The 27280-nt window shown below is 45.3% G+C and overlaps 1 protein-coding gene across 2 annotated transcripts in view; it reads left to right on the top strand.

Annotated features, from left to right (window-relative positions):
- The window catches only part of LOC143276303 (uncharacterized), a 40029-nt gene that overhangs the window by 8206 nt on the left and 4543 nt on the right, over nucleotides 1–27280 (top strand). For both annotated transcript variants that reach the window (XR_013053542.1, XM_076580809.1), the window contains exons 2-12: nucleotides 3506–3576; nucleotides 5433–5517; nucleotides 8123–8220; nucleotides 9633–10395; nucleotides 12353–12567; nucleotides 13483–13557; nucleotides 14432–14539; nucleotides 18044–18144; nucleotides 18720–19073; nucleotides 22844–23029; nucleotides 23493–23640. Coding sequence is in view for 1 of the 2 variants with exons in the window: in XM_076580809.1 (XP_076436924.1) it covers nucleotides 3506–3576; nucleotides 5433–5517; nucleotides 8123–8220; nucleotides 9633–10395; nucleotides 12353–12567; nucleotides 13483–13557; nucleotides 14432–14539; nucleotides 18044–18144; nucleotides 18720–19073; nucleotides 22844–23029; nucleotides 23493–23640 (2204 nt within the window). In the remaining variant the exon portion in view is untranslated. The remainder of the gene's footprint in view (nucleotides 1–3505; nucleotides 3577–5432; nucleotides 5518–8122; nucleotides 8221–9632; nucleotides 10396–12352; nucleotides 12568–13482; nucleotides 13558–14431; nucleotides 14540–18043; nucleotides 18145–18719; nucleotides 19074–22843; nucleotides 23030–23492; nucleotides 23641–27280) is intronic.

Genomic DNA, 27280 nt, shown 5'->3' with positions numbered 1-27280 from the left:
CAAAATTGCATGTTCACTTTCAGTTGGCATTTAGCTATCTACACACAACAGCATTACTCCATGTGCTTTACTTCAGTTTAGTGCCGGGGCAACAGCAAAGTGAGAGCTGTATGATCAGTGCTTTCTCTGCTGCAGTGATAATTCATTTACAGCTCAGTCTTTTGTGAAGAACTGTCTGAAACTAGGAGGCAAGTTTGCACTGGTTCTTAGTGCTGCAGCCTTGGGGGCTAGTTGGCCTTTGGGAACCATCCCTAGCGCCAACTGTCCCTAAAGCCCTTTTGACAGTGATTGGGGATGTAACCTGGGCAAGACACTCTCCACTATAATCTTCTTTTTCGTTCATGGGCTGCAGCACCCATGTTCACTTGTATGTACACAAGTGGGCTTTTACGTGTATGACCGTTTTTACCCTGCCATGTAGGCAGCCATACTCTGTTTTCAGGGGTTGATAAAATTCTAGCCCAGATAGTCGGGACAGCAGATGCATCCACTGATGGTCATAGTCGGACATGACTGACTATCATACTTTGGTTAGATCCTTCAGCAGCCAGTAACAACAGCAACAGCAACAAGAAAGCAGCATCTCAGTGCTGACGTTGCCCATGGACAGACTGCTGAGCTCTGTTCATAGTTACAAACAGTTTGTGCTGCTGACTTTAGAGCCATCAATAGCGTAGGAGAAAACATTAATCAATGACACATAAAGACTGAGAGCGGCGAAAAGGCCAACAGCGTTACCTGATACCCTGTAGGCTATGAGTTGGGGCTTGATGGGTATTGAGTTTTTTTAGGAGGAGAACCTGTGGAAGTGTTGCTTTGTTGCAGATGTTCATGTATCGTATGTATCAGACATGTATTGTTGTGTGCAGTACCGGGTCCGTTCATGAGATGTACACGTAGATAGGTTTGGCTGGGGTCTGTTTTGTCAGGGTATTTCAGTTTTAAGATGGAGAGAGAGCAACTTGTACTCCCATGTTTTAGTCATAATGCCATAGCTCTTTAGAAGAGGGTGTACATGAACATGACAGAAATATATTCAAATTATCATGCTACATATGGACATTGTCATTTAAATGCTATATAGCTAAATAAACTGCCAGCTGACTTACAATGCTTTTTGTTTGTTGATGATGGCAGTATGATCAGTCTAAATAAACATGGGTTTTTAAGTGTGCTTGTGTGGCATAAACTGATGTATAATATCGCTCAATCCAGGACAAGAAAATATAAAATATATTTTTTGTCTTTTCTGGAAAATGGATATATCCAGTATTTCAAATTTTGAACATGCATGTGTGTGACTGACTGGTGTGAAAGTGCTTTGATTTGCTTCTGCACAAGATTTAGTGCCATATAGATACTAATTATTATTATTATTATTATTATATGCATGCAGTGTTTTCGTGTATTTCTGAATGATACTGATAGGGATTTATTTGAAGATGTTGTGGAAACCTGGGGAGACTTTACTGGGCAACAGATGGTGTTGAAACAATCAATACCGCACTGTGATCCCTATATCACTGGGCCACAGGGCATGACTGAAAGGAGGAGAGAGTGAAAGGGAAGGGTGGGAGGGTGGTGGGTAACTGGGGGTGGGGGGAGGTTGGGGAGTGGTGGGGTGGAGGGGATGGGGGAGATGTAGGGGGAAGAGGGGTTGCCTAGGGGGGTAGAGGTGAGAGAGGAGGAGGAGGAAGAGGAGAGGGGTTAGGAGAGAGGAAAGGGATTCAGTGTGTGTGTGTGTGTGTGTGTTAGGGTGAGGGAGTGAGGTGGAGAGAGAGAGAAAGAGAGAGAGATTATGTTTATGTGTGTGTGTGCGTGTGTGTGTGTGTGTGTGTGTGTGTGTGTGTGTGTTAGGGTGACGGAGTGAGGTGGAGAGAGAGAGAAAGAGAGAGAGATTATGTTTATGCGCGTGTGTGTGTGTGTGTGTGTGTGTAACATTTTGACTGCCATGTGATGCGCATTTAAATGTCACTGAAACCAACACACAGCAGCAGCAGAGCATGACTTGTATCACCATTTTTATCCAAGAATCATTGCTGCCATGTTGTTCCCACATCCCAGAGAGGGAAGAGTGCTGGCGTGTGTGTGTGTGTGTGTGTGTGTGTGTGTAAGAGCTGCATGTGTAGAAGCCGCAGCTGATTCAGTGAATCATTGAGACGATAAAAGGGAGTCCTGTATGCAGCATATACATAGCGCTTGTAAAGGAACCCATGGAAACAAATAAGTTCCCCTTTAAAAAAAACAAAAACATCCACTTAATACACTGCCATACAGTACAGTACAACAAATAGAATGCAGTGCAATACAATACAACACAATGCAATACAATAATGGAGGAAGCCCACATCTACAAGACCGAGAAGTATGCTACTCTAGCAAACAGCCTGAGAGAATCTGGCATCCAAGCCAAAGTCCTCGCCATAGAGATTGGTGCAAGAGGGTTTGTGAGCATATCTGCCTACAACCTCATGAAGCAGCTGTCGATTTCTGGCAGAGAGAGGACATGGGCGCTTGCAATTGCAGAAGCAGCAGAAAAGAGTTCCTAGCTGGATCTGGTCGAGGAGGAATTTCCCAACTCAAACTAGCGTATGACGGGCCCAATAGCCGAGTGGTTAAAGCATTGGACTTTCAGTCTGGGGGTCCCAGGTTCGAATCTCAGTGACGGCGCCTGGTGGGTAAAGGGTGGAGATTTTTCCGATCTCCCAGGTCAACATATGTGCAGACCTGCTAGTGCCTGAACCCCCTTCGTGTGTATACGCAAGCAGACGATCAAATACCCATGTTAAAGATCCTGTAATCCATGTCAGCGTTTGGTGGGTTATGGAAACAAGAACATACCCAGCATGCATACTCCTGAAAACGGAGTATGGCTGCCTACATGGCGGAGTAAAAACGGTCATACACGTAAAAGCCCACTCGTGTACATACGAGTGAACGTGGGAGTTGCAGCCCACGAACGCAGAAGAAGAAGAAGAAGAAACTAGGCGTATGATGGCTCAGTGGTTAAAATGTCTGCCAGAAAAGGTGACTCATTCCTGAAGTGGCGACCACCCTGGAGGCGTGGGTTCGAACCTGCTGACGACCAAGAAAAAAGAAAAGGCGGCAATACAAGGGCATCCAGGAGTCATGGCCTGGGTGCTGCCCGGCCCCCTTAGAGAGCAAGGCGTTAAGGACCGAAACACTTGACTGAGGGGGGCTTCTTCTCTGAAGACCTTGTACTGTCCAGCTCTCCCTAGAGTTTCTTATCACATTACAATACAATAACCATCCACTTAATACAGTACAATACAACAAATACAATACAATACAATGCAATGCAATAACATACAATGCAGTACAATACAGTACAACAAATACAATGCAATGTAATACAACACAACACAATACAGTACAATCCAATTCAATACTGTGATACAATACAATTCAATACAATGCAATACAGTTCAATACAGTACAGTAGAATACAATACAAAGTGCATTGTGCTTGTGGACTGTGTTACAGATTTCTTCGACACGGATCTGATGAGTCAGCCCATGCCCATGACCTTTGACATGCCGGGTGACCCTGACACCGTAAGTCATCATCCCCCCCCCCCATATCCCCCTCCCCCCTCCACCTCCCCCCCCCACCTCTCCTGATCCCTCCTTGTCTGTACTGGTGATACAGCTAAGTATTTACTGTTTCATGGCTGGCTCTATTAAGTCCTACCCGGAGCTGAGTGTGCATTGGGCTTCAGTGAGAAGACCGGGACCGCACAGCTGAGGGCCGTCCACTTAGTGGATGCGTCTTCTGGTGTGTTGTTTAAAGCTCCTGACCAGTGCTGCAAAGTATCTGTATCCCTCATCCTGGTTGACGCTGGGACATGTTATGAGAGTGCAAGCAGAGAGTACAACCTTGTCAAGTAATCACCAACCAACCAAAATGGACCGCCCATTTGCAGCATCTTTGTCACCCTTCACATCATTCAGTGGAGTGATGGCCAAGAGTTAGCGCGTCCACCTTGGAAGCGAGAGAATCTGAGTGCGCTGGTTCGAATCACGGTTCAGCCGCCGATATTTTCTCCCCCTCCACTAGACCTTGAGTGGTGGTCTGGACGCTAGTCATTCGGATGAGACGATAAACCGAGGTCCCGTGTGCAGCATGCATTTAGCGCACGTAAAAGAACCCACGGCAACAAAAGTGTTGTTCCTGGCAAAATTCTGTAGAAAAATCCACTTCGATAGGAAAAAACCAATAAAACTACACGCAGGAAAAAAAAAAAAAAAAAAATGGGTGGCGCTGTAGTGTAGCGACACGCTCTCCCTGGGGAGAGCAGCCCGAATTTTACACAGAGAAATCTGATGTGATAAAAAGAAATACAAATACAAATTCATCATCATTGTACAAACAGCAAATGAAATTTTCCAAAATTTGCACCCCCAAATCACCTCAAATGTATTATTTTCAAAAGAGATTTTAACCTGACGGCTTCAGTGATGGCGTGTTGTCGTTGCTAGTGTGTGCACTGACGTGTGTGTGAGAGGGAGGAGTGTGTGTGTGTGTGTGGGGGGGGGGGGGGGGGGTGACAGGGTGAGTCTGTATGTTTGTGAGTGCTTGAGTTTGTGTGTTGAAGGAAATGAATGTTCGCTTTTCGTTAAGTTCAGTCTAAAAGACGTGCTTTTCTTACTAGTGAACTTTGATTTATTGAAATGATCGGGTTATTATGATGTGTATATAATTAATAAAGTGTCATGTCTTGTGCATCATATAAATATCAAATGTTATGCGTACATAATATGTGAACAATAAAAGTTTCGGTTATCAGATTTTTTTTTTTCATTTTCTTCAGTTTGAAATTACACTGTTTTTTTTTTAAAGCATCCCACACATTAAATGTTATGTGTACTCAAGCCTGATGACAAATTTCTGTGTTTTCGGAAGTTAAAGTTGTTTGTTTGTGAATGTGAGCCTTGTGTCTGTTGACTGTTGAAGAGCAGCATGTGTGTTGAGTCCTCATGTCATGGCCCTGTGTGACTGGCTGGGCTCCAACAGTACACGCAGCAGTGACAGACAACGAAGAACAGGCCAGCAGCAGGGAAGAAGCTGCACTTTCTCAGTAACGCTGTGCTGTTGTGTCTGTTGCAAAAACGTTGCTCTGCAACCCAGTAATGTTATCGTTGCAGGCTCAGAAAGTCTGTTGATGTGCTGTCAGTTCTGATTAAAGAAGTGAATAATGGTAGGAGTCACAGTCCTCAAAGAAGATAGCACCTGAGTGCAAAGGTAGGGCTGTAGTGGTTGACAGGTATGTGTGGATGATGATGATGATGATGATGACGATTGTGTGTGTGTGTGTGTGTGTGCGTGCGTATGTGCGTGTGTGTGTGTGTGTGTGTGCACGTGTGCGTGCATGTGCATGTGCGTGTGCGTGTGTGTGTGTGTGTGTTGACAGATGATGGACCAGTACATGCTGGATGCCTGTGACTTCAGCGACCTCCTGCAGGCAGAGCATCACCATAGCGACAGCTCCGACAGTGGTCAGTAGTCTGGCAGGTCTTTTGATTGCTTGAAAATCATGGAGGGGTTGGGGTGGTCAGTATTCTTTGGTTTTCTTACCAAGTCTTTTTTTTTTTCTTTTCTTTTCTTTTCCTGCCCTGTCATCTGCACTGTTTCTGTGGCATTACTCCCATGTCTCAATGCTCAGCTTACATCACAGATTGACACAAGTTTACAGCTGGGCCAACAGCAAAGTGAGAGCTGTATCATCAATGGTTTCTCCACTGCAGTGGGAAGTCATTTACAGCTCAGTCTTTTGTGAAGGACTGTGGCGTAAACTAGGAGGCAAGATAGCACTTGGTCTTTGTGCTGCAGCCTTGGGGTCTAGTTGGCCTTTGGGAACCATCCCAGTGTTGACTTTCCTAAAAAAAACCCTTGGCTGAGAGAGTGGGGATGTAACTTGGGCAAGACACTCTCCGCTATAATCAAATTCCAGCCCAGATCGTTGGGGCAGCACTTGTGCCCTCTGCTGTTCTGATGGTCATAGGCGGACATGACACTATCATACTCCCGTGTTACTCATTTCGAATCCCCCATACACAGCTAAGTCAATTGTATTAAGTGAGTTATTGTGATGCGTGTTTTCATGAATGTTCACCCCTGAAAATGGAGTATGACTGCCTTTAAATTGGGGTGAAAGAAGAAACAGAAAAAGAAGCAGCAGAAGAAGAAGGAGAAGAAGAAACAGAAGAAGATGCAGTAGAAGAAGAAGGAGAAGAAGAAACAGAAGAAGCAGCAGAAGAAGAAGGAGAAGAAGAAACAGAAGAAGAAGCAGCAGAAGAAGAAGGAGGAGAAGAAGCAGGAGAAGAAGAAACAGAAAAAGAAGCAGCAGAAGAAGAAGGAGAAGAAGAAGCAGCAGAAGAAGAAACAGAAGAAGAAGCAGCAGAAGAAGAAGGAGAAGAAGAAGCAGAGTGAATGTTCATGTTCCAAAAGTGATTACGCTCTGTATGTTCAACATGACGTTTATTTGAGCCGAAAGACAGATTTCTGTGAGTTCACAAGTAATAAAGTTGTATCATATTCTTTCTTCTGATCAAATCTCCATCGCAGCGCACAAACAAAAGCAGAGACACCACTCTGTTGTGACATGTCACCCGAGTTGATTGGGTTGAAGAAGGGGTTAAGGGAGACAACTCTTCTTGATAGCAGCCAATCTTGATACATGATTATCACTTTCTTTTTCTTTTTTTTTCTTTTCTTTTTTTATGTGTAAAGTCTAGATTTTTTCTTTTAATGTAGCAGGGACCTGCTTGATGAAATGCAGTGTGTCCTTTTTGGCATTTTCACAGTGTCAGCGAAACATGTTTATGTGTTGTCAAATGTCAGAAGTCCTGCTGTATTATTTTTAAAAAAATCATCCTTTAGGCGGACTTCAGGAAAAGGCTTAAGGCAAAATGAAACCGAAAACATGTAAATGTATATATTATATATAGTGTGTGGTGTGTGTGTGTGTGTGTGTGTGTGTGTGTGTATTCCAAAAAAGTTCACTCTTTTCAGATAGAACTGTGATTGAACTTGTTTCCGGCAAAAATCATTCACACAGAAATTTGCCTGGGACAACCCTTTTGTTACCAGGTGACGCCTTGGTTTATCATGAATGAGACGGGCACAATAGCCGAGTGGTTAAAGCGTTGGACTTTCAGTCTGAGGGTATCGGGTTCGTATCTTGGTGACGGCGCCTGGAGGGTAAAGGGTGGAGAAGAACATATGTGCAGACCTGCTAGTGCTTGAACCCCCCTTTGTGTGTACATGCAAGCAGAAGATCAGATACGCACGTTAAAGATCCTGTAATCCATGTCAGCGTTGGGTGGGTAATGGAAACATCAGAACATGCCCAGCATGCACACCCCTGAAAACGGAGTACGGCTGCCTACATGGCAGGGGTGAAAACGGCCATACATGTAAAAGCCCACTCGTGTACGTACGAGGGAATGTGGGAGTTGCAGCCGAAGGATGCAGAAGAAGAATCATGAATGAGTAGCACCCAGACTATCACACTCAAGGTCTAGTGGAGGGAGGAGGAGGGGGTGGGGTGGGGTGGGGTGGGGGTAAAAATCCCAATTCATATATTGGACTTAATCCATGCGGACAGTCGCTTCCCAGCTGCACACGCTGCCTCTAGGTGACTGCTCCGAGGCTGTGTGGTGAATGGGGTTGGACTGAATGGGGGAATAAGAGAAACCTGTTGCTTCTTTTCTGAGCTGGCTTGCTGCTTGCATAGCTCAGTCTCACGTGAATCTGAAAATTGTGGGTGTGCGTCTGTGTGTGTGTGTGTGTGTGTGTGGGTGGTTGCAAGCATTCTTGTGTGGGGGTTTGTGTGTGTGTGTGTGTGTGTGTATGTGTGTGTTTGTATGTGTGTGTGTGTGTGTGTATGATTATATATATATATATATATATATATATATATATATATATATTCATTTGTCTGTGTGTGTGTGTGTGGTTGGTTGCATGCGTGCTCGTGTGTGAGTTTGTGTGTGTATATATATCAAAATGTATATCTATATATCTATCTGTCTATTTATTTGTATGAGTGTGTGTGTGTGTGTGTGTGTGTGTGTATGTGTGTGTGTGTGTGTTGCACAGGGGTGAACATGCTGACAGGGGGTGTACAGATCAAGCAGGAGGCACAGTCCAACCCCTCCTCTCCCTCCTCCGACTGCGGCTCTGAGGGCTACATCTCTGTGAGTCGCTGACTGCTGCTGCACTTGTCCCTGCAGGCACACACAGACAGGCACATATATTTTGCAAGCTTGCACACACACAGACACACACACACACACACACACACACACACACACACACACACACTCACTCACTCACTCACTCACTCACTCTTGTGTCAAACACATGCTCTCTCTCTCTCTCTCTCTCTCTTTCTCTGTCTTCGCATTTCTGTACACACATGCACTCACAGACACACGAATCACAGATACACACTCACACACACACACACACACACTCACACACACACACACACACACACACACACACACACACACACATACACATTCACACATACACACATGCACTCACAGACACACGAATCACAGATACAAGGTTACACACGCACACACACACACACACACACACACACACACACACACACACACACACACGCACGCACTCTCTTGTGTCAAACACATACATTCTCTCTCTCTCTCTTTCTCTGTCTGCGCATTTCTGTAAGTAGTGCGTACATGCATGATGAAACAAGCATGTACACACGTACACACACACACACACACACACACACGCACAAAATCTCTCTCTCTCTTTCTCACTCTCACACATACATGCACTCTCTCTCACTCTTGTGTCAAACACATACATGCACTCACAGAGAGAGAGGCATGTGTCGAAGTACCCATACAGCTGGCACAATGGCAGTTTTATGGAGAGGCTAGAAAGCGCTTCTTCAATAGTTTTGTCCTCAGCAACTTTCCACCCTTGACACTACCTTGGCTGCAGATGGGCTGACATCATCAACAACTGATGTTAATGCCCTTTGACATAAAACTGGCATGCATGGTCAATGGAAGTTTATGATAACGTCTGTGGAATTAAAAAAAAGACAGAGAAGACATTTGTGGTTGCTGCATTGATGCTGAGAAATGAAAGAAATGAAAGTTGATCATAGTGATCTTATATACACACATTAAAAAAAAACATGCATCAAGTGCTCATCATTCATTTCTTGTGTCATTCAGTCAGGCTTGAGTCATGCACACACACATGCACACAAACAGGCATGTATGTATACATGTATATATATATATATAGAGAGAGAGAGAGATGAGGATGATGTTGAAGATGATAATTATATTTGAGAGAGAGAGAGAGAGCTATCATCATCATTATGATGATGATGATTATAAACACAGTGCTGACTTCAATGTTCTTTGTATAACACTTTCATTGGTTGGTGCACTGATCATAATGATGATGATAATGCTGATGATGACGGTGCTGCTGCTGCTGCTGATGATGATTGTAGTGCTGACTTCACTGTTCTTTAACACTTTCAATGGTTGTTGCACTGATAATGATGATGATGACGACGACGATGACAGTAGAGAAGCGCTGTGTGTTTCAGGGTCAGGACGCCTTCATCAACGCTGTGGTGAAGACGGAGGAGCACCTGCACCCCATGACCACCGACCTCCTGACCTCCGACCCTCACGCCGCTCTCCCTTCCTCTGTCAGTGTGTGGGGTGGGATACCCAACTACCCCCTCCACCACTCTCCCTCCTCCACCACCTCCTCCTCCTCCTCCTCCTCCCTGTCACCCACCTCCCCCCCGCCTGCTGCCGTCGACCAGACGCTCATCTTCATCCCCAAGGAGGAGGTTTTGGATCCTTCCGCGGTCACCGTCACTGCCGCTTCTCAGCTCTTGTTGCCCTCTGACCTTTCCCAGTTTCCCGGCGCTGTCCTGTCTCATGCATCCTCGCCGTCGTTGCTGGGACTATCGTCGTCGTCATCGTCGTCATCAACAATGTTGTCGTCGTCATCATCGTCGTCGTTTGTGTGTTCAGTGGCTGGGTCATCTGTGTCTTCGCCGGACTTGGTGTCATCGTCGTCGGCGATGGTGTTGAACTCGGTGCCGGTGCCGCTGGACTCGATCCTGAAGCAGAAGGTGCAGATCTTGCCCAAGCCCAACAACCACCACCACCACCACCATGGGGCCACAGGGGTTGGGAAGAAGGTTGGGGTGAGCGTGGCCGTGGGCCGAGCATCGGTGGCCGTGTCGATGGCCGGAGCAGGGGGAAAGGTGGTGGGGGGGGCCGGCGGGGTGGGGATTCAAGTGGCGTCAGTGGTGACGCCCAAGGTGGAGCTGAAACCTGCCCCTGTCAAACCAGGTCTGTGTGTGTGTGTGGTGTTTGTGTGTGTGTGTGTGTGTGTTTGTGTGTGTGTGAGTGTGTGTGTGTGTTTGTGTGAGTGTGTGTGGTGTTTGTGTGTGTGTGTGTGTGGTGTTTGTGTGTGTGTGAGTGTGTGTGTGTGTGTGGTTGTGTGCGTGTGTGTGTGTTTGTGTGTGGGTGTGTAGGGAAGGCAAAGGGGGGTTGTTGTGCTGTGGTATTGTGTGTTGTGAGGTGTGATCGGTGTTGGTGGTTGGACAGGGGTGTTTTATTTGTTGGAGAAGGTGTGTATTTGTATATATGAATGTGTGTGTGTGTGTTGTGTGACTGTCTGTGGGTCTCAGTGTCTCCATGTGTGTGTTTGACTTTTACCTGCTCCTGTGAAACTTGGTCATGTCATTGTGACTGAGTGTGTGTTGTGCTGTGCTGTGTTGTGCTGTGCCTTTTGCTGTGCTGTGTTGTGCTGTGCTGTGTTGTGCTGTGTTGTGCTGTGCTGTGCTGTGTTGTGCTGTGCTATGTTGTGTTGGTGGAAGTGGGGTGTTGAGTGGCTGGGGGCTGCAGGAACATCCACACACACACATACGCACGCACACACACTTTTGAAAATAGCTCAGACTAGTAAAGTAGAAACAATCAAAGCATTAGTTTCTGCATGTATTTCATCAAAGTTAGACTAATGCAGTTCCTGTACTTTGTGCATGTATTTCATCAAATTCAAAGTTAGAACATTGCAATTCCTGTACTTTGTACATGTATTTTATCAAGTTAGACAGTTACAATTCCTATACTTTGTACATGTATTTAATCAAGTTAGACCATTGCAATTCCTATACTTTGAACATGTATTTTATCAAGTTAGACCGTTGCAATTCCTGTATTTTGAACATGTATTTTATCAAGTTAGACTGTTGCAATTCCTATACTTTGCACATGGATTTCATCAAGTTAAGACTGTTGCAATTCCTGTACTTTGAGCATGGATTTTTTTAAAACAAGTTACAGTTTCAATTCCTGTACTTTGTACATGTATTTTATCAAGTTAGACTGATGCAGTTCCTATACTTTGCGCATGGATTTCATCAAGTTGGACTTTGTACGTGTATTTTTATGAAGGTTACACTCTTGCAGTTCCTGTACTTTGTGCTGAATTTTATCACGGTTAAACACAAACACAGACCTTACAGGGTAAAACATTACTTTCCATGAGTTTTCCAGGAAATGGTCCACCTGTTTTTCAGCACACATTTACACACACGCAAGCACGCACACATGCAAGCACACATCCGTACAAACCTGGAGTTTATTATCTTTTTTAGTTCCTCAAAGTCTTTCCCTCACATCCTTTAGTGTATTACATATCTAAAAACATTCCTTTTCAAGCAGTCTGTACATAATGAAGGCACTCCATTCCATAGTTGTACTCTGTGGATCTACATCTTCCATCAATGTTTGTTTGTGCGTATGTGCAGATATGTGTGTATGTATGTGTGTGCGTGTGTGTGTGCATGTGCGCATGTGTGTGTGTGTGTGAATGATATGTCTGTGTGTTATTGCTTGCTTTGTATTTGACTGACATGTTATTGCAAAGCACTTAGGTTTGAAAATGCCTCATGAATGTACATCATTATGCTTATCTGTTATCATTATTCTTATAGTTATACACTAAAGTCTGAACACACTTGTAAGTGCACACATGCTTGCACCCAGGCATTTACACACACACACACACACACACTCTCACACACACACACTCACACCTGCTCGCACGCACACACACTGTACTCACAGATGCATACATGCTTGCACCCCCACAAACACCCCTAACCTGCACACATACACACACACACACAACCGCCACACACACACACTCACACACACTCACACTTCAAGCTTGAAGTGATAGAGACTCTGTTGCACCATAGACCACCCTGACCTCACCCTGATAGATCTTTTCTCTCAGCCGCTGCCAAGAAGTTGGTGCTGACGCCAGAGGAGTTCACCAAACTGACAGCATCCGGGGCCCTGCGGTTCCAGCCGCCCCCACCCTCCGACACCCCCACCCCTCCCATCACCACGGCGACCAACCTGCTTCCCACGGGGGCCTGTACGCTGGGTTCTGCCACGCCGTCCTTCACCGAAATGGTTGGGGCTGACCTGGGCTGTGGTGTGGAGAATGTGAGTCTGTGTGGTGTGTGTGGGGGAGGGTGTGTGTGTCGGGGGTGGGTAGGGGGCGGTGGAGGGGGTTTGGGGCGGGGGAGTGTGCATGTGTTTGTGTGTGGGTGTGTGTGTGTGTGAGTCGATGCATGTGTGTTTGTGTGGGTGGTTGTGGGAGGAAGTGTGTGTGTGTGTGTGTGTGTTGGGGCTGAACCAGGCTGTGGTTTGGAGAATGTGAGTGTGCTGTTGACTGTATGTGTGATTGTGCAGAGTACAGCACAGCACAGCACAGCACTGCAAAGAACAGTACAGCACAGTACAACAAAGTACATTACTACAAAGCACACTACAGCACCATGCGGCACAGCACAGCACAACAAAGTACATCACTGCAAAGAACAGTACAACACCATGCAGCACAGGACAGCACAGCACAACAAAGTACATCACTGCAAAGAACAGTACAGCAGCACAGCACAGCACAGCAAAGTACATCACTGCAAAGAACAGTACAGCACCATGCAGCACAGCACAACAAAGTACATCACTGCAAAGAACAGTACAACACCATGCAGCACAGGACAGCACAGCACAACAAAGTACATCACTGCAAAGAACAGTACAGCACCATGCAGCACAGCACAGCACAACAAAGTACATCACTGCAAAGAACAGTACAACACCATGCAGCACAGCACAGCACAACAAAGTACATCACTGCAAAGAACAGTACAACACCATGCAGCACAGCACAGCACAGCACTACACAACACAACACCATCTGCACAGCACGCTATATTATGCAGTACAAAACACAAAATGCAGCACAACACCATACATCACAATACAATACAGCAGATGATAGGTTGCTGCAGACACACTTTATCATTGGAGAAGTGTGTGTGTGTGACCAGTGGTGTGTGTTGTGTTACACAGACCAAGTCCAAGCGACAGCAGCGTATGATCAAGAACAGAGAGTCGGCCAGCCTCTCTCGCAAGAGAAAGAAAGAGGTATGCTGTTTGTGTGTGTGTGTGTGTGTGTAATTTGTGTGTGTGTGAGTGCGCATGTGTGTGTGAGTGAGTGTGTGTGTGTATTTGTGTGCGTGTGTAATACCAGATATAGTAAATGGAGGGGAGAGGGATAGGAAGAAGAATGGGGTGGGGAGGGGGTTGCTGGGGGTGGTGGGGGTGGGGGGACTTTGATAATAGCAAACATTTTGGAAATGTGCCAGAATGTGTGCAGTCTTAATTAATCTTATTTGGTAGCAACACCTTGGATACTAGGGCTTCAATTAGTGGGTTTTCGTTTTTGTATGCTTGTTTGTGTTGTTCATTATGCTTATTTTTGTTGTTGAATAATCCTCAGTGATATAGCTATGTGTTGTTGTTTTTATAAATGAAGAATCATAAAATTACATAGCTAGCATATATCTTATTGTTCAAACAGCTCAGATTCATAATCTATACATCCCATAATTTCAGAAGTGCTTTTGGTAAAATACTCAGTCAATTTTCTTTCAGGAAAACAATGACAACAAAATCAACATAGTGTTTGCATACTTTCTTTCAGAAAAACAACAACAAAAACAACACAGGGTTTCCATACTTTCTTTCAGAAAAACAACAACAACAAAAACAATGTAGTGTTTCCATACTTTCGACAAAACTTGTATGTATAAAGTTCTCTGATAAAGGCCATGCTGCATGAGTTATATTTCCCTCGGAGTGAAGGTGTTGACATGTGTGTGTGATTGTGTGTGTGTGTATGTGTGACTGTGTGTATGTGTGACTGTGTGTGTGTGTATGTCTGTGTGTGTGTGTGTGTCTGTTGGTGTGTGTGTGTGTGTGTGTGTGTGCGTGTGTGTGTGTGTGATTCACTGCGCAGTACCTGACATCTCTGGAAGACAAGGTGAGAGCGTTCACGGCGGAGAACCAACAGCTGAAGATGGAGAATGAGGTGCTGAAGACCAAAGTCCAGCAACTCCATGATGAGGTGTGTATGTGTTGGTGCGTGTGTGTGTATGTGTGTTGGTGTGTGTCTGTTGGTGTGTGTGTGTGTGTGTGTGTGTGTTGAAAACAGGAAGATCATTTCACGGTTTATCGTCTCATCCGAATGACTGGTCTCCAGACCACCTCTCTAGGTCTAGCGGAGGGGGAGAAAATACTGATGGGTGTGGGATTCCATCCCGTGCGCTAGGATTCTCTCACTTCCTAAAGGGGACGTGTTACCACAAGGCCATCACTCACGGAATTATGTTGGCTCAGGCTGGTATGAACTGTGTGGTGATGAGGGTGAGTTATGTTGACTGGTGGGAACTGTGTGGCGATGAGGGTGAGTTATGTTGACTGGTGGGAACTGTGTGATGATGAGGGTGAGTTATGTTGACTGGTTTGAACTGTGTGGTGATGAGGGTGAGTTATGTTGACTGGTGGGAACTGTGTGGTGATGAGGGTGAGTTATGTTGACTGGTGGGAACTGTGTGGTGATGAGGGTGAGTTATGTTGACTGGTGGGAACTGTGTGATGATGAGGGTGAGTTATGTTGACTGGTATGAACTGTGTGGTGATGAGGGTGAGTTATGTTGACTGGTGGGAACTGTGTGGTGATGAGGGTGAGTTATGTTGACTGGTATGAACTGTGTGGTGATGAGGGTGAGTTATGTTGACTGGTGGGAACTGTGTGGTGATGAGGGTGAGTTATGTTGACTGGTATGAACTGTGTGGTGATGAGGGTGAGTTATGTTGACTGGTGGGAACTGTGTGGCGATGAGGGTGAGTTATGTTGACTGGTGGGAACTGTGTGGTGATGAGGGTGAGTTATGTTGACTGGTATGAACTGTGTGGCGATGAGGGTGAGTTATGTTGACTGGTGGGAACTGTGTGGTGATGAGGGTGAGTTATGTTGACTGGTATGAACTGTGTGGTGATGAGGGTGAGTTATGTTGACTGGTGGGAACTGTGTGGTGATGAGGGTGAGTTATGTTGACTGGTGGGAACTGTGTGGTGATGAGGGTGAGTTATGTTGACTGGTATGAACTGTGTGGTGATGAGGGTGAGTTATGTTGACTGGTGGGAACTGTGTGGTGATGAGGGTGAGTTATGTTGACTGGTGGGAACTGTGTGGTGATGAGGGTGAGTTATGTTGACTGGTATGAACTGTGTGGTGATGAGGGTGAGTTATGTTGACTGGTGGAAACTGTGTGGCGATGAGGGTGAGTTCTGTGACTGGTATGAACTATGTGGTGATGAGGGTGAGTTATGTTGACTGGTGGGAACTGTGTGATGATGAGGGTGAGTTATGTTGACTGGTGGGAACTATGTGGTGATGAGGGTGAGTTCTGTTGACTGGTGGGAACTCTGTAGCGATGAAGCTGGGTTGTTGTTTTTTTTTTGTTTTTTTTTGCCTTTTCCTCTTGCAATGAAGGTTTCATTCTTGCAAAAGCAAAGATATTGCAATATCAACAAAACCATGCATTAATCATGTGATGTAGGTCTTTGTTGACAGTTATTTCTAACCACGTTAACACAAAATGATAGTATAGGTCTAACAATACTCATTTTTTCAAACATTTTCCTTATTTCTAACCACGTTAACACAGAATGATAATGTTGGTCTTACAATACATCCATTTCCAAACATTTTCCTTATTTCTAACCAAGTTAACACAGAATAATAGTGTAGGTCTAACAGTGCACACATTTCCAAACATTTTCCTTATTTCTAACCAAGTTAACACAAAATAATAGTGTAGGTCTAACAATACATTTCCAAACATTTTCCTTATTTCTAACCAAGTTAACACAGAATAATAGTGTTGGTCTAACAGTGCACACATTTCCAAACATTTTCCTTATTTCTAACCACGTTAACACAAAATAATAGTGTTGGTCTAACAGTGCACACATCTCCAAACATTTTCCTTATTTCTAACCACGTTAACACAAAATAATAGTGTAGGTCTAACAATACATTTCCAAACATTTTCCTTATTTCTAACCACGTTAACACAGAATAATAGTGTTGGTCTAACAATACATTTCCAAACATTTTCCTTATTTCTAACCAAGTTAACACAAAATAATAGTGTTGGTCTAACAATACACACATTTCTAAACATTTTCCTTATTTCTAACCACGTTAACACAAAATAATAGTGTAGGTCTAACAATACATTTCCAAACATTTTCCTTATTTCTAACCAAGTTAACACAAAATAATAGTGTAGGTCTAACAATACATTTCCAAACATTTTCCTTATTTCTAACCAAGTTAACACAAAATAATAGTGTTGGTCTAACAATACATTTCCAAACATTTTCCTTATTTCTAACCAAGTTAACACAAAATAATAGTGTAGGTCTAACAATACATTTCCAAACATTTTCCTTATTTCTAACCAAGTTAACACAGAATAATAGTGTAGGTCTAACAATACACACATTTCCAAACATTTTCCTTATTTCTAACCACGTTAACACAAAATAATAGTGTAGGTCTAACAATACATTTCCAAACATTTTCCTTATTTCTAACCAAGTTAACACAAAATAATAGTGTAGGTCTAACAATACATTTCCAAACATTTTCCTCATTTCTAACCAAGTTAACACAAAATAATAGTGTAGGTCTAACAATACATTTCCAAACATTTTCCTTATTTCTAACCAAGTTAACACAAAATAATAGTGTAGGTCTAACAATACATTTCCAAACATTTTCCTTATTTCTAACCAAATTAACACAAAATAATAGTGTAGGTCTAACAATACATTTCCAAATATTTTCCTTATTTCTAACCACGTTAACACAGAATAATAGTGTTGGTCTAACAATGCACACATTTCCAAACATTTTCCTTATTTCTAACCAAGTTAACACAAAATAATAGTGTAGGTCTAACAGTGCACACATCTCCAAACATTTTCCTTATTTCTAACCACGTTAACACAAAATAATAGTGTTCGTCTAACAATGAACACATTTCCAAGACTGACGTCCCCAGGCATTTCTGGCCCATGCTCCAGTATTTACGCATGCAATTTCTCTCCCTCTGTCCTCGCCCCCTTTATGTTTTTTTCAGTTTGTCATGTGTCAGTATACATATACGTACACCTATAGACATACATAGATACACATATATACACATATACATATATGGATCCACGCATTCATAGACATACATTGGTTCATACATACATCCACACATTATGTACACATATACATATGCTTCCACACATCCATATACATACATACATATCTATCTATCTATCTATATCTATCTATATCTATCTATATCTATACCTGCATACATACATACATGTGTATGTATGTGATTTATTGACTTGTGGTTTCATGACAATGATGCATTCTATTTTCTTTTTCTCAGTCTGTCTTTATTTGTCGTTGTTTTTTTTTAAGATACAAGAGGGAAATCGTAAATAATCTGCGAGTTTAAAAAAAAAATTTTTTTTTAAAGCTATGTTTTTTCTGCTGCAGAACATTCAGCTACGTCAGTCAGCCAGTGGCCCCTCCTCCCACAAGAAAGCCTTCCTGCTGGTTGTGGCTCTGTTCGTTACGTTTAATCTGAACATCTTCAGGTAGGGTTTGGGTGGGTGTGGGTGGATAAGTGGGTGTTTTTGTTTTTTTTATCATTGTTGTATGTTTGAAGGGTGAGAATGTGTGTGTGTGTTGTGTGTGTGTGTGTGTGTTGTGTGTGTGTGTGCTGTTGTGAAAGTGTGTGTGTTGTGTGTGTGTGTGCTGTTGTGAAAGTGTGTGTGTGTGTGTGTGTGTGTGAAAGTAGATGTGTATGTTGTATGTGCGTGTGTGTGTGTGTGTGTGTGTGTGTGTGTGTGTGTGAGGTGGGGATGGGGGATGTAGGTGTGGGGGTGTGTGTGATGATGGGTAGGTGGATGGGTCTGTTTGTGTGTGTGTGTTGTGTTCATGTGTGTATGTATGTGTGTCTGCATATGTGCATGTTTGTGTCTTCTGTGTGCATGTATTTGAAGTGCATGTGTTTGTGTGCTGTGTGTGTGTGTGTGTTTTCTGTGTGTGTATGTGTTTGTGTGCGTGTGTGTACTTGTATGTGTGTGTGTTTTCTGGAAAAAAAAAAGAAACAACAACCATCCAATCTGTGACCAAAACAAGCCAAAAGCCCTGTGGTGGCTGTCTTCAGCTCCCTGTTGCCATGGGAACGGGACCAGCGACAACAGGAGATGGCCGTTGCCCCTCGCCACCAGTGGTCCGACCAGCAGCAGCCTCTGGCCATCAGGGGGCGCCACCTACTGTCTCTCACCGACAGCTCCGCCACCGACCATGTCCGCTACCAGAGAAACGAGACAAAGCGATACGATGACAACAGCGACGACGACAGTGGCGGCGGTGATCTGCTGTGGGAGACGGAGCAGACGAGGCGCATGCTGCAGTTTGACGAGGATCTGCAACACCTGCTGACGCGGGGTCGGCTGAACCAGTCTGTGGTGGCCGCCCACTTCTGTCCCATCTACTTCAACAGTACTGAGTCCTCCAGGTGGGTAGGTCTGTCTGAACCAGTCTGTGGTGTTCTTCAGGTAGGTAGGTCTGTCTGAACCAGTCTGTGGTGTTCTTCAGGTAGGTAGGTCTGAACCAGTCTTCAGTGTTCTTCAGGTAGGTAGATCTGAACCAGTCTGTGGTGTTCTTCAGGTAGGTAGGTCTGAACCAGTCTGTGGTGTTCTTCAGGTAGGTAGGTCTGTCTGAACCAGTCTATGGTGTTCTTCAGGTAGGTCTGTCTGAACCAGTCTGTGGTGTTCTTCAGGTAGGTAGGTCTGAACCAGTCTGTGGTGTTCTTCAGGTAGGTAGGTCTGAACCAGTCTGTGGTGTTCTTCAGGTAGGTAGGTCTGAACCAGTCTATGGTGTTCTTCAGGTAGGTCTGTCTGAACCAGTCTGTGGTGTTCTTCAGGTAGGTAGGTCTGAACCAGTCTGTGGTGTTCTTCAGGTAGGTAGGTATGTCTGAACCAGTCAGTGGTGTTCTTCAGGTAGGTAGATCTGAACCAGTCTGTGGTGTTCTTCAGGTAGGTCTGTCTGAACCAGTCTGTGGTGTTCTTCAGGTAGGTAGATCTGAACCAGTCTGTGGTGTTCTTCAGGTAGGTAGGTCTGAACCAGTCTGTGGTGTTCTTCAGGTAGGTCTGTCTGAACCAGTCTGTGGTGTTCTTCAGGTAGGTAGGTCTGAACCAGTCTTCAGTGTTCTTCAGGTAGGTAGGTAGGTCTGAACCAGTCTGTGGTGTTCTTCAGGTAGGTAGGTCTGAACCAGTCTGTGGTGTTCTTCAGGTAGGTAGGTCTGAACCAGTCAGTGGTGTTCTTCAGGTAGGTAGGTCTGAACCAGTCTGTGGTGTTCTTCAGGTAGGTCTGTCTGAACCAGTCTGTGGTGTTCTTCAGGTAGGTAGGTCTGAACCAGTCTGTGGTGTTCTTCAGGTAGGTAGGTCTGAACCAGTCTGTGGTGTTCTTCAGGTAGGTCTGTCTGAACCAGTCTGTGGTGTTCTTCAGGTAGGTCTGTCTGAACCAGTCTGTGGTGTTCTTCAGGTAGGTAGGTCTGAACCAGTCTGTGGTGTTCTTCAGGTAGGTAGGTCTGAACCAGTCTGTGGTGTTCTTCAGGTAGGTAGGTCTGAACCAGTCTGTGGTGTTCTTCAGGTAGGTAGGTCTGAACCAGTCTGTGGTGTTCTTCAGGTAGGTATGTCTGAACCAGTCAGTGGTGTTCTTCAGGTAGGTAGGTCTGAACCAGTCTGTGGTGTTCTTCAGGTAGGTAGGTAGATCTGAACCAGTCTGTGGTGTTCTTCAGGTAGGTAGGTAGATCTGAACCAGTCTGTGGTGTTCTTCAGGTAGGTAGGTCTGAACCAGTCTGTGGTGTTCTTCAGGTAGGTAGGTCTGAACCAGTCTGTGGTGTTCTTCAGGTAGGTAGGTCTGAACCAGTCTGTGGTGTTCTTCAGGTAGGTAGGTCTGAACCAGTCTGTGGTGTTCTTCAGGTAGGTAGGTCTGAACCAGTCTGTGGTGTTCTTCAGGTAGGTAGGTAGGTCTGAACCAGTCAGTGGTGTTCTTCAGGTAGGTAGGTAGATCTGAACCAGTCTGTGGTGTTCTTCAGGTAGGTAGGTCTGAACCAGTCTTTGGTGTTCTTCAGGTAGGTAGGTCTGAACCAGTCTGTGGTGTTCTTCAGGTAGGTCTGTCTGAACCAGTCTGTGGTGTTCTTCAGGTAGGTAGGTCTGAACCAGTCTGTGGTGTTCTTCAGGTAGGTCTGAACCAGTCTGTGGTGTTCTTCAGGTAGGTAGGTCTGAACCAGTCTGTGGTGTTCTTCAGGTAGGTAGATCTGAACCAGTCTGTGGTGTTCTTCAGGTAGGTAGGTCTGAACCAGTCTGTGGTCTTCTTCAGGTAGGTAGGTCTGAACCAGTCTGTGGTGTTCTTCAGGTAGGTCTGTCTGAACCAGTCTGTGGTGTTCTTCAGGTAGGTAGGTCTGAACCAGTCTGTGGTGTTCTTCAGGTAGGTAGGTCTGAACCAGTCTTTGGTGTTCTTCAGGTAGGTAGGTCTGAACCAGTCAGAGGTGTTCTTCAGGTAGGTAGGTCTGAACCAGTCAGTGGTGTTCTTCAGGTAGGTAGGTCTGAACCAGTCTGTGGTGTTCTTCAGGTAGGTAGGTCTGAACCAGTCTGTGGTGTTCTTCAGGTAGGTAGGTCTGTCTGAACCAGTCTGTGGTGTTCTTCAGGTAGGTAGGTCTGAACCAGTCAGAGGTGTTCTTCAGGTAGGTAGGTCTGAACCAGTCAGTGGTGTTCTTCAGGTAGGTAGGTCTGAACCAGTCTGTGGTGTTCTTCAGGTAGGTAGGTCTGAACCAGTCTGTGGTGTTCTTCAGGTAGGTAGGTCTGAACCAGTCTGTGGTGTTCTTCAGGTAGGTAGGTCTGAACCAGTCAGAGGTGTTCTTCAGGTAGGTAGGTCTGAACCAGTCCGTGGTGGCTGCCCTCTTCAGTCCCATTTACTTCAAGAGCATTGAGACCTTCAGGTAAAGGATGATGGTAAAGGAGGAGGAGGAGGATATACAGCACTTGCATTCACAGTCTCCCCATGTACATAACTGCTGTGTTGTGCTACAGCGATATACACGTGTCAAAATCAGATCCAGAAATAGGCCAGGCAGCCGTGTGCGCAGGATGATTGAATTATCCTTACTTCTGTTCACATCCTCCATGACCTACAGCTGTGATGCACGTCAGAGTTTGACCCAGAAGTGGGCCAGGCATAGTGCATGGAGCAGTTGAATTTCTTCCTTCTGTTGTGACGTACAGCGGTGTGCATGTCAGAAGGGTGTGTGCAGGTTAGAGTTATCCTTCCTTTTGTTCACGTGACGTACAGCGGTGTGCAGGTCAGAGTTATCCTTCCTTCTGTTGACGTGACGTACAACGGTGTGCAGGTCAGAGTTATCCTTCCTTCTGTTGACGTGACGTACAACGGTGTGCAGGTCAGAGTTATCCTTCCTTCTGTTCACGTGACGTACAGCGGTGTGCAGGTCAGAGTTATCCTTCCTTCTGTTGACGTGACGTACAACGGTGTGCAGGTCAGAGTTATCCTTCCTTTTGTTCACGTGACGTACAACGGTGTGCAGGTCAGAGTTATCCTTCCTTCTGTTCATGTGACGTACAACGGTGTGCAGGTCAGAGTTATCCTTCCTTCTGTTCACGTGACGTACAGCGGTGTGCAGGTCAGAGTTATCCTTCCTTCTGTTCACGTGACATACAACGGTGTGCAGGTCAGAGTTATCCTTCCTTCTGTTCACGTGACATACAGCGGTGTGCAGGTCAGAGTTATCCTTCCTTCTGTTCACGTGACATACAACGGTGTGCAGGTCAGAGTTATCCTTCCTTCTGTTCACGTGATGTACAGCAGTGTGCAGGTCAGAGTTATCCTTCCTCCTGTTCACGTGATGTACAGCAGTGTGCAGGTCAGAGTTAACCTTCCTTCTGTTCACGTGATGTACAGCGGTGTGCAGGTCAGAGTTATCCTTCCTTCTGTTCACGTGATGTACAGCAGTGTGCAGGTCAGAGTTATCCTTCCTTCTGTTCACGTGACATACAACGGTGTGCAGGTCAGAGTTATCCTTCCTTCTGTTCACGTGACGTACAGCGGTGTGCAGGTCAGAGTTATCCTTCCTTCTGTTCACATGACATACAGCGGTGTGCAGGTCAGAGTTATCCTTCCTTCTGTTCACGTGACAATGGTGTGCAGGTCAGAGTTATCCTTCCTTCTATTCACGTGACAATGGTGTGCACATCAGAGGGGTGTGTGCAGGTTGGCGGAACAGCTGAGGGGCTGGATGATACGGGAGGAGGAGGTGAAGCAGAAGAAGCAGACGCCCAGGGGGGCCAGCCGACCAGGGGGAGGCGGGGGCAGGAAGAAGGCATACCCACCGGTCAGCATCCTGCGAGCCGCAATGCGGGGACAGTACGCCCGGGACGTTCGCCACCCCATCCCTAGGTCAGTGATGTGTGGGGGAGGGGTGTGTGTGTGTGTGTGTTTGCGTGTGTGTGTGTGTGTGCGTGTGTGCGTGCGTGTGTGTGCACCCTGTCCATAGGTCAGTGATGTGTGTGGGAGGGGTGTGTGTGTGTGTGTGTGCACCCTATCCATAGGTCAGTGCTGACGTGTGGGTATTGGGGGAGGTGTGTGTGTGTGTGGGAGGGGGTGGAAGTGTACGTGTATGGGCGGTGGAGGTGTGTGTGTGCGGGGGGGGGGGGGGGGGGGGGGGGGGGCGTGGGTTGTGGGGCGGGTGGGGGGGGAAGGGGTGTATGTGTGGGAGGAGGTGTGTCCGGCAGCCTGTCCATAGGTCAGTGCTGATGTGTGTGTGTGTATGTGCGTTATACACTTATACAGCTTTATTAAAGGTGAACCACATGTGTTTGTGTGCGTGCGTGCGTGCGCGCCTGTGTATTTGTGCTGACAGGTCTGGTGGAGAGGGGAGGGAGGGTGAGGCTGGGGGCCGTCAGCACAAGTTCCAGATGCAGGTGTTCCGGCACAATGACCCTCGCCAGAGGCTGCTCAACGCCATCCCACGACGCAACGACACCTTCTATGTCCTGTCCTTCAACACGGTGGGTGCTGCTGTTGCTGTCAGCTTTTCCTCTGTTGTCGTGTCTGTATGTCTGTGTCTGGTGCTGGTTCTTCTTCTCTCTTTTTGTGTCGTCGTGTCTGTATGTCTGTGTCTGGTGCTGGTTCTTCTTCTCTCTTTTTGTGTCGTCGTGTCTGTATGTCTGTGTCTGGTGCTGGTTCTTCTTCTCTCTTTTTGTGTCGTCATGTCTGTATGTCTGTGTCTGGTGCTGGTTCTTCTTCTCTCTTTTTGTGTCGTCGTGTCTGTATGTCTGTGTCTGGTGCTGGTTCTTCTTCTCTCTTTTTGTGTCGTCGTGTCTGTATGTCTGTGTCTGGTGCTGGTTCTTCTTCTCTCTTTTTGTGTCGTCGTGTCTGTATGTCTGTGTCTGGTGCTGGTTCTTCTTCTCTCTTTTTGTGTCGTCGTGTCTGTATGTCTGTGTCTGGTGCTGGTTCTTCTTCTCTCTTTTTGTGTCGTCGTGTCTGTATGTCTGTGTCTGGTGCTGGTTCTTCTTCTCTCTTTTTGTGTCGTCGTGTCTGTATGTCTGTGTCTGGTGCTGGTTCTTCTTCTCTCTTTTTGTGTCGTCGTGTCTGTATGTCTGTGTCTGGTGCTGGTTCTTCTTCTCTCTTTTTGTGTCGTCGTGTCTGTATGTCTGTGTCTGGTGCTGGTTCTTCTTCTCTCTTTTTGTGTCGTCGTGTCTGTATGTCTGTGTCTGGTACTGGTTCTTCTTCTCTCATTTTGTGTTGTTGTGTCTGTATATCTGTGTCTAATGCTAGTTCTTCTTCTCTTGTCTAGTTTCTTCTGTCGTTTTGTCTGTGTGTCTGTGTCTAGTGGTGTTGTGCTAGTTCTTCTTTTCCTTTGTCTAGTTTCTTCTGTCGTTGCGTCTGTATGTCTGTGTCTAGGTTTTTTCCTTTGTCTAGTTTCTTCTGTCGTTTTGTCTGTGTGTCTGTGTCTAGTGGCGTAGTGGTAGTTCTTCTTTTCCTTTGTCTAGTTTCTTCTGTCGTTGCGTCTGTATGTCTGTGTCTAGTGCTAGTTCTTCTCTCTTTTTCTGTCGTCGTGTCGGTGTCTGTATGTCTGTGTCTTATGCTAGTTCTTCTGAACAACGGCAGATGTGTAAGTCGGCCAAAGTGCTAATATCTTCACCGTTGGAAAATAAAGATTCATTCATTCATTTATTCATTCATTCTTCTCATCTTCTGTTGTTGTGTCTGTATGTCTGTGTCTAGTGCTGGTTCTTCTTCTCTCTTGTTATGTCATCTTGTCTGTATGTCTGTGTCTAGTATTAGTTCTTCTCATCTTCTGTTGTCGTGTCTGTGTGTCTGTGTTTGGTGCTGGTTCATCTTCTCTTGTCTAGTTTCTTGTGTCGTTGTGTCTGTATGTCTGTGTCTGGTGCTGGTTTAGTTGTCTCTCATCTGTCCTCGTGTTTGTATGTCTGTCTGGTGCCAGTTTTTCTTCGGTCTTTTTGCGTCGCCCTGTCTGTATGTCTGTGTCTTGTGCTGGTTCTTCTTTTCTCTTTTTCTGCCCTTGTGTCTGTATGTCTGTGTCTGGTGCCAGTTCTTCTCTCATCTTGTCTAGTCTCTGGTGTTGTCGTGTCAGTGTGTCTGTGTCTAGTGCCAGTTCTTCTCTCTTTTTCTGTCATCATGTCTGTATGTTTGTGTCCTGTGCTAGTTTTTCTTTTCCTTTGTCTAGTCTCTTGTGTTGTTGTGTCTGTATGTCTGTGTCTTGTGCTAGTTCTTCCCCCTTTTTCTGTCGCCGTGTCTGTGTACAGTGCTAGTTCTTTTCTTGTCTAGTTTCTTGTGTCGTGTCTGTGTACAGTGCTAGTTCTTTTCTTGTCTAGTTTCTTGGGTCGTGTCTGTGTACAGTGCTAGTTCTTTTCTTGTCTAGTTTCTTGTGTCGTGTCTGTGTACAGTGCTAGTTCTTTTCTTGTCTAGTTTCTTGTGTTGTGTCTGTGTACAGTGCTAGTTCTTTTCTTGTCTAGTTTCTTGTGTTGTGTCTGTGTACAGTGCTAGTTCTTCTTTTCTTGTCTAGTTCCTTGTGTTGTGTCTGTGCACAGTGCTAGTTCTTTTCTTGTCCAGTTTCTTGGGTCGTGTCTGTGTACAGTGCTAGTTCTTTTCATGTCTAGTTTCTTGGGTCGTGTCTGTGTACAGTGCTAGTTCTTCTTTTCTTGTCTAGTTCCTTGTGTCGTGTCTGTGTACAGTGCTAGTTCTTTTCTTGTCTAGTTTCTTGTGTTGTGTCTGTGTACAGTGCTAGTTCTTTTCATGTCTAGTTCCTTGTGTTGTGTCTGTGCACAGTGCTAGTTCTTTTCTTGTCCAGTTTCTTGTGTCGTGTCTGTGTACAGTGCTAGTTCTTCTTTTCTTGTCTAGTTTCTTGGGTCGTGTCTGTGTACAGTGCTAGTTCTTTTCTTGTCTAGTTTCTTGGGTCGTGTCTGTGTACAGTGCTAGTTCTTTTCATGTCTAGTTTCTTGGGTCGTGTCTGTGTACAGTGCTAGTTCTTTTCATGTCTAGTTTCTTGGGCCGTGTCTGTGTACAGTGGTAGTTCTTCTTTTCTTGTCTAGTTCCTTGTGTTGTTGTGTCTGTGTGTCTGTGCCTTTGGATTTTTGTATTGCTTTATGTTGTGTCGTATTGGGTTGTGTTCGGTTTGGTTGTGGTGTGGTGTGGTGTGTAGTGGTTGTGTTGTGTTGGGGTTGTGTTGTGTTGTGTTGTATTGTACTATATTGTGTTATGTTGTGTTGTATTGTATTGTATTATATTGAGTTGTATTGTGTTGTATTGCATTGTATTGTATTGTTTTATTGTGTTGTGTTGTATTGTGTTGTGTTGTGTTGTATTGTCTTGTGTTGTGTTGTGTTGTATTGTACTGTGTTATATTATTCATCCCTTTCAACGCTGTGGGTGGTATTTCTTCTTACTGCTGTCAGTTTTCTGTGTTTTCTGTTGCCTTGCCTCTACTCTCTGTACTGTACTGCATTACTTTTTGTCACAACAGATTTCCCTGTGTGAAATTTCAATCCAGTATTTGTAGATACAATTTCTTTTGTTTTTTTCGGTGACTGCTTTTGTTTATTTGTCTCTGTCTCTGTATCTTGTCTTTGTCAGGCTGTTTCAGTTTAACTCTCTCACCACGCCCCTCTCTCTCTCGCTCTCTCTATTTGAACTCAGTTCTCTTTCCCACACATGCACATACATGCACATCCACCCACACGCACGTGCTAGCACATCCTGTTGCGTGTCAACGCGCGCGCACACACACACACACACACTAATGCAAGTACACACATCCACACATGAATGCACACATGCGTGGACACACACACACACACAGGTGATGATGCATGTGGTACATGGGTTCTTTTACATGAGCAAAGTGCATGCTACGTGCGGGAAATTGCTTTTTAGTCTCCTCTGAAAGACCAGCATTCAGACTACTACTCATTGTTTTGTGGAGGAGAGGTAGAAAATACTGCTGAAAGCGGGACTTTGGGATTTGAACCCATGAGCTCAGGATTCTCGCGCCTCCTGGGTGGATGCGCTGTCACTGAGCCACAACTCCAGAAGTTCTTCCTGGTGCCGGGGACAGGTCACAGCAGGACGCCCACCCCCATCCCACACACACCCACACCCCACACAGGCACACACCTACTGACTGTG

Source organism: Babylonia areolata, chromosome 31 (genome assembly GCF_041734735.1).
Source record: "Babylonia areolata isolate BAREFJ2019XMU chromosome 31, ASM4173473v1, whole genome shotgun sequence".
In the NCBI taxonomy this organism is placed as follows: Eukaryota; Metazoa; Mollusca; class Gastropoda; order Neogastropoda; family Buccinidae; genus Babylonia; species Babylonia areolata.
Note: the sequence above shows the minus strand (reverse complement) of the source record. Positions and strands in the feature narration are given on the sequence as shown.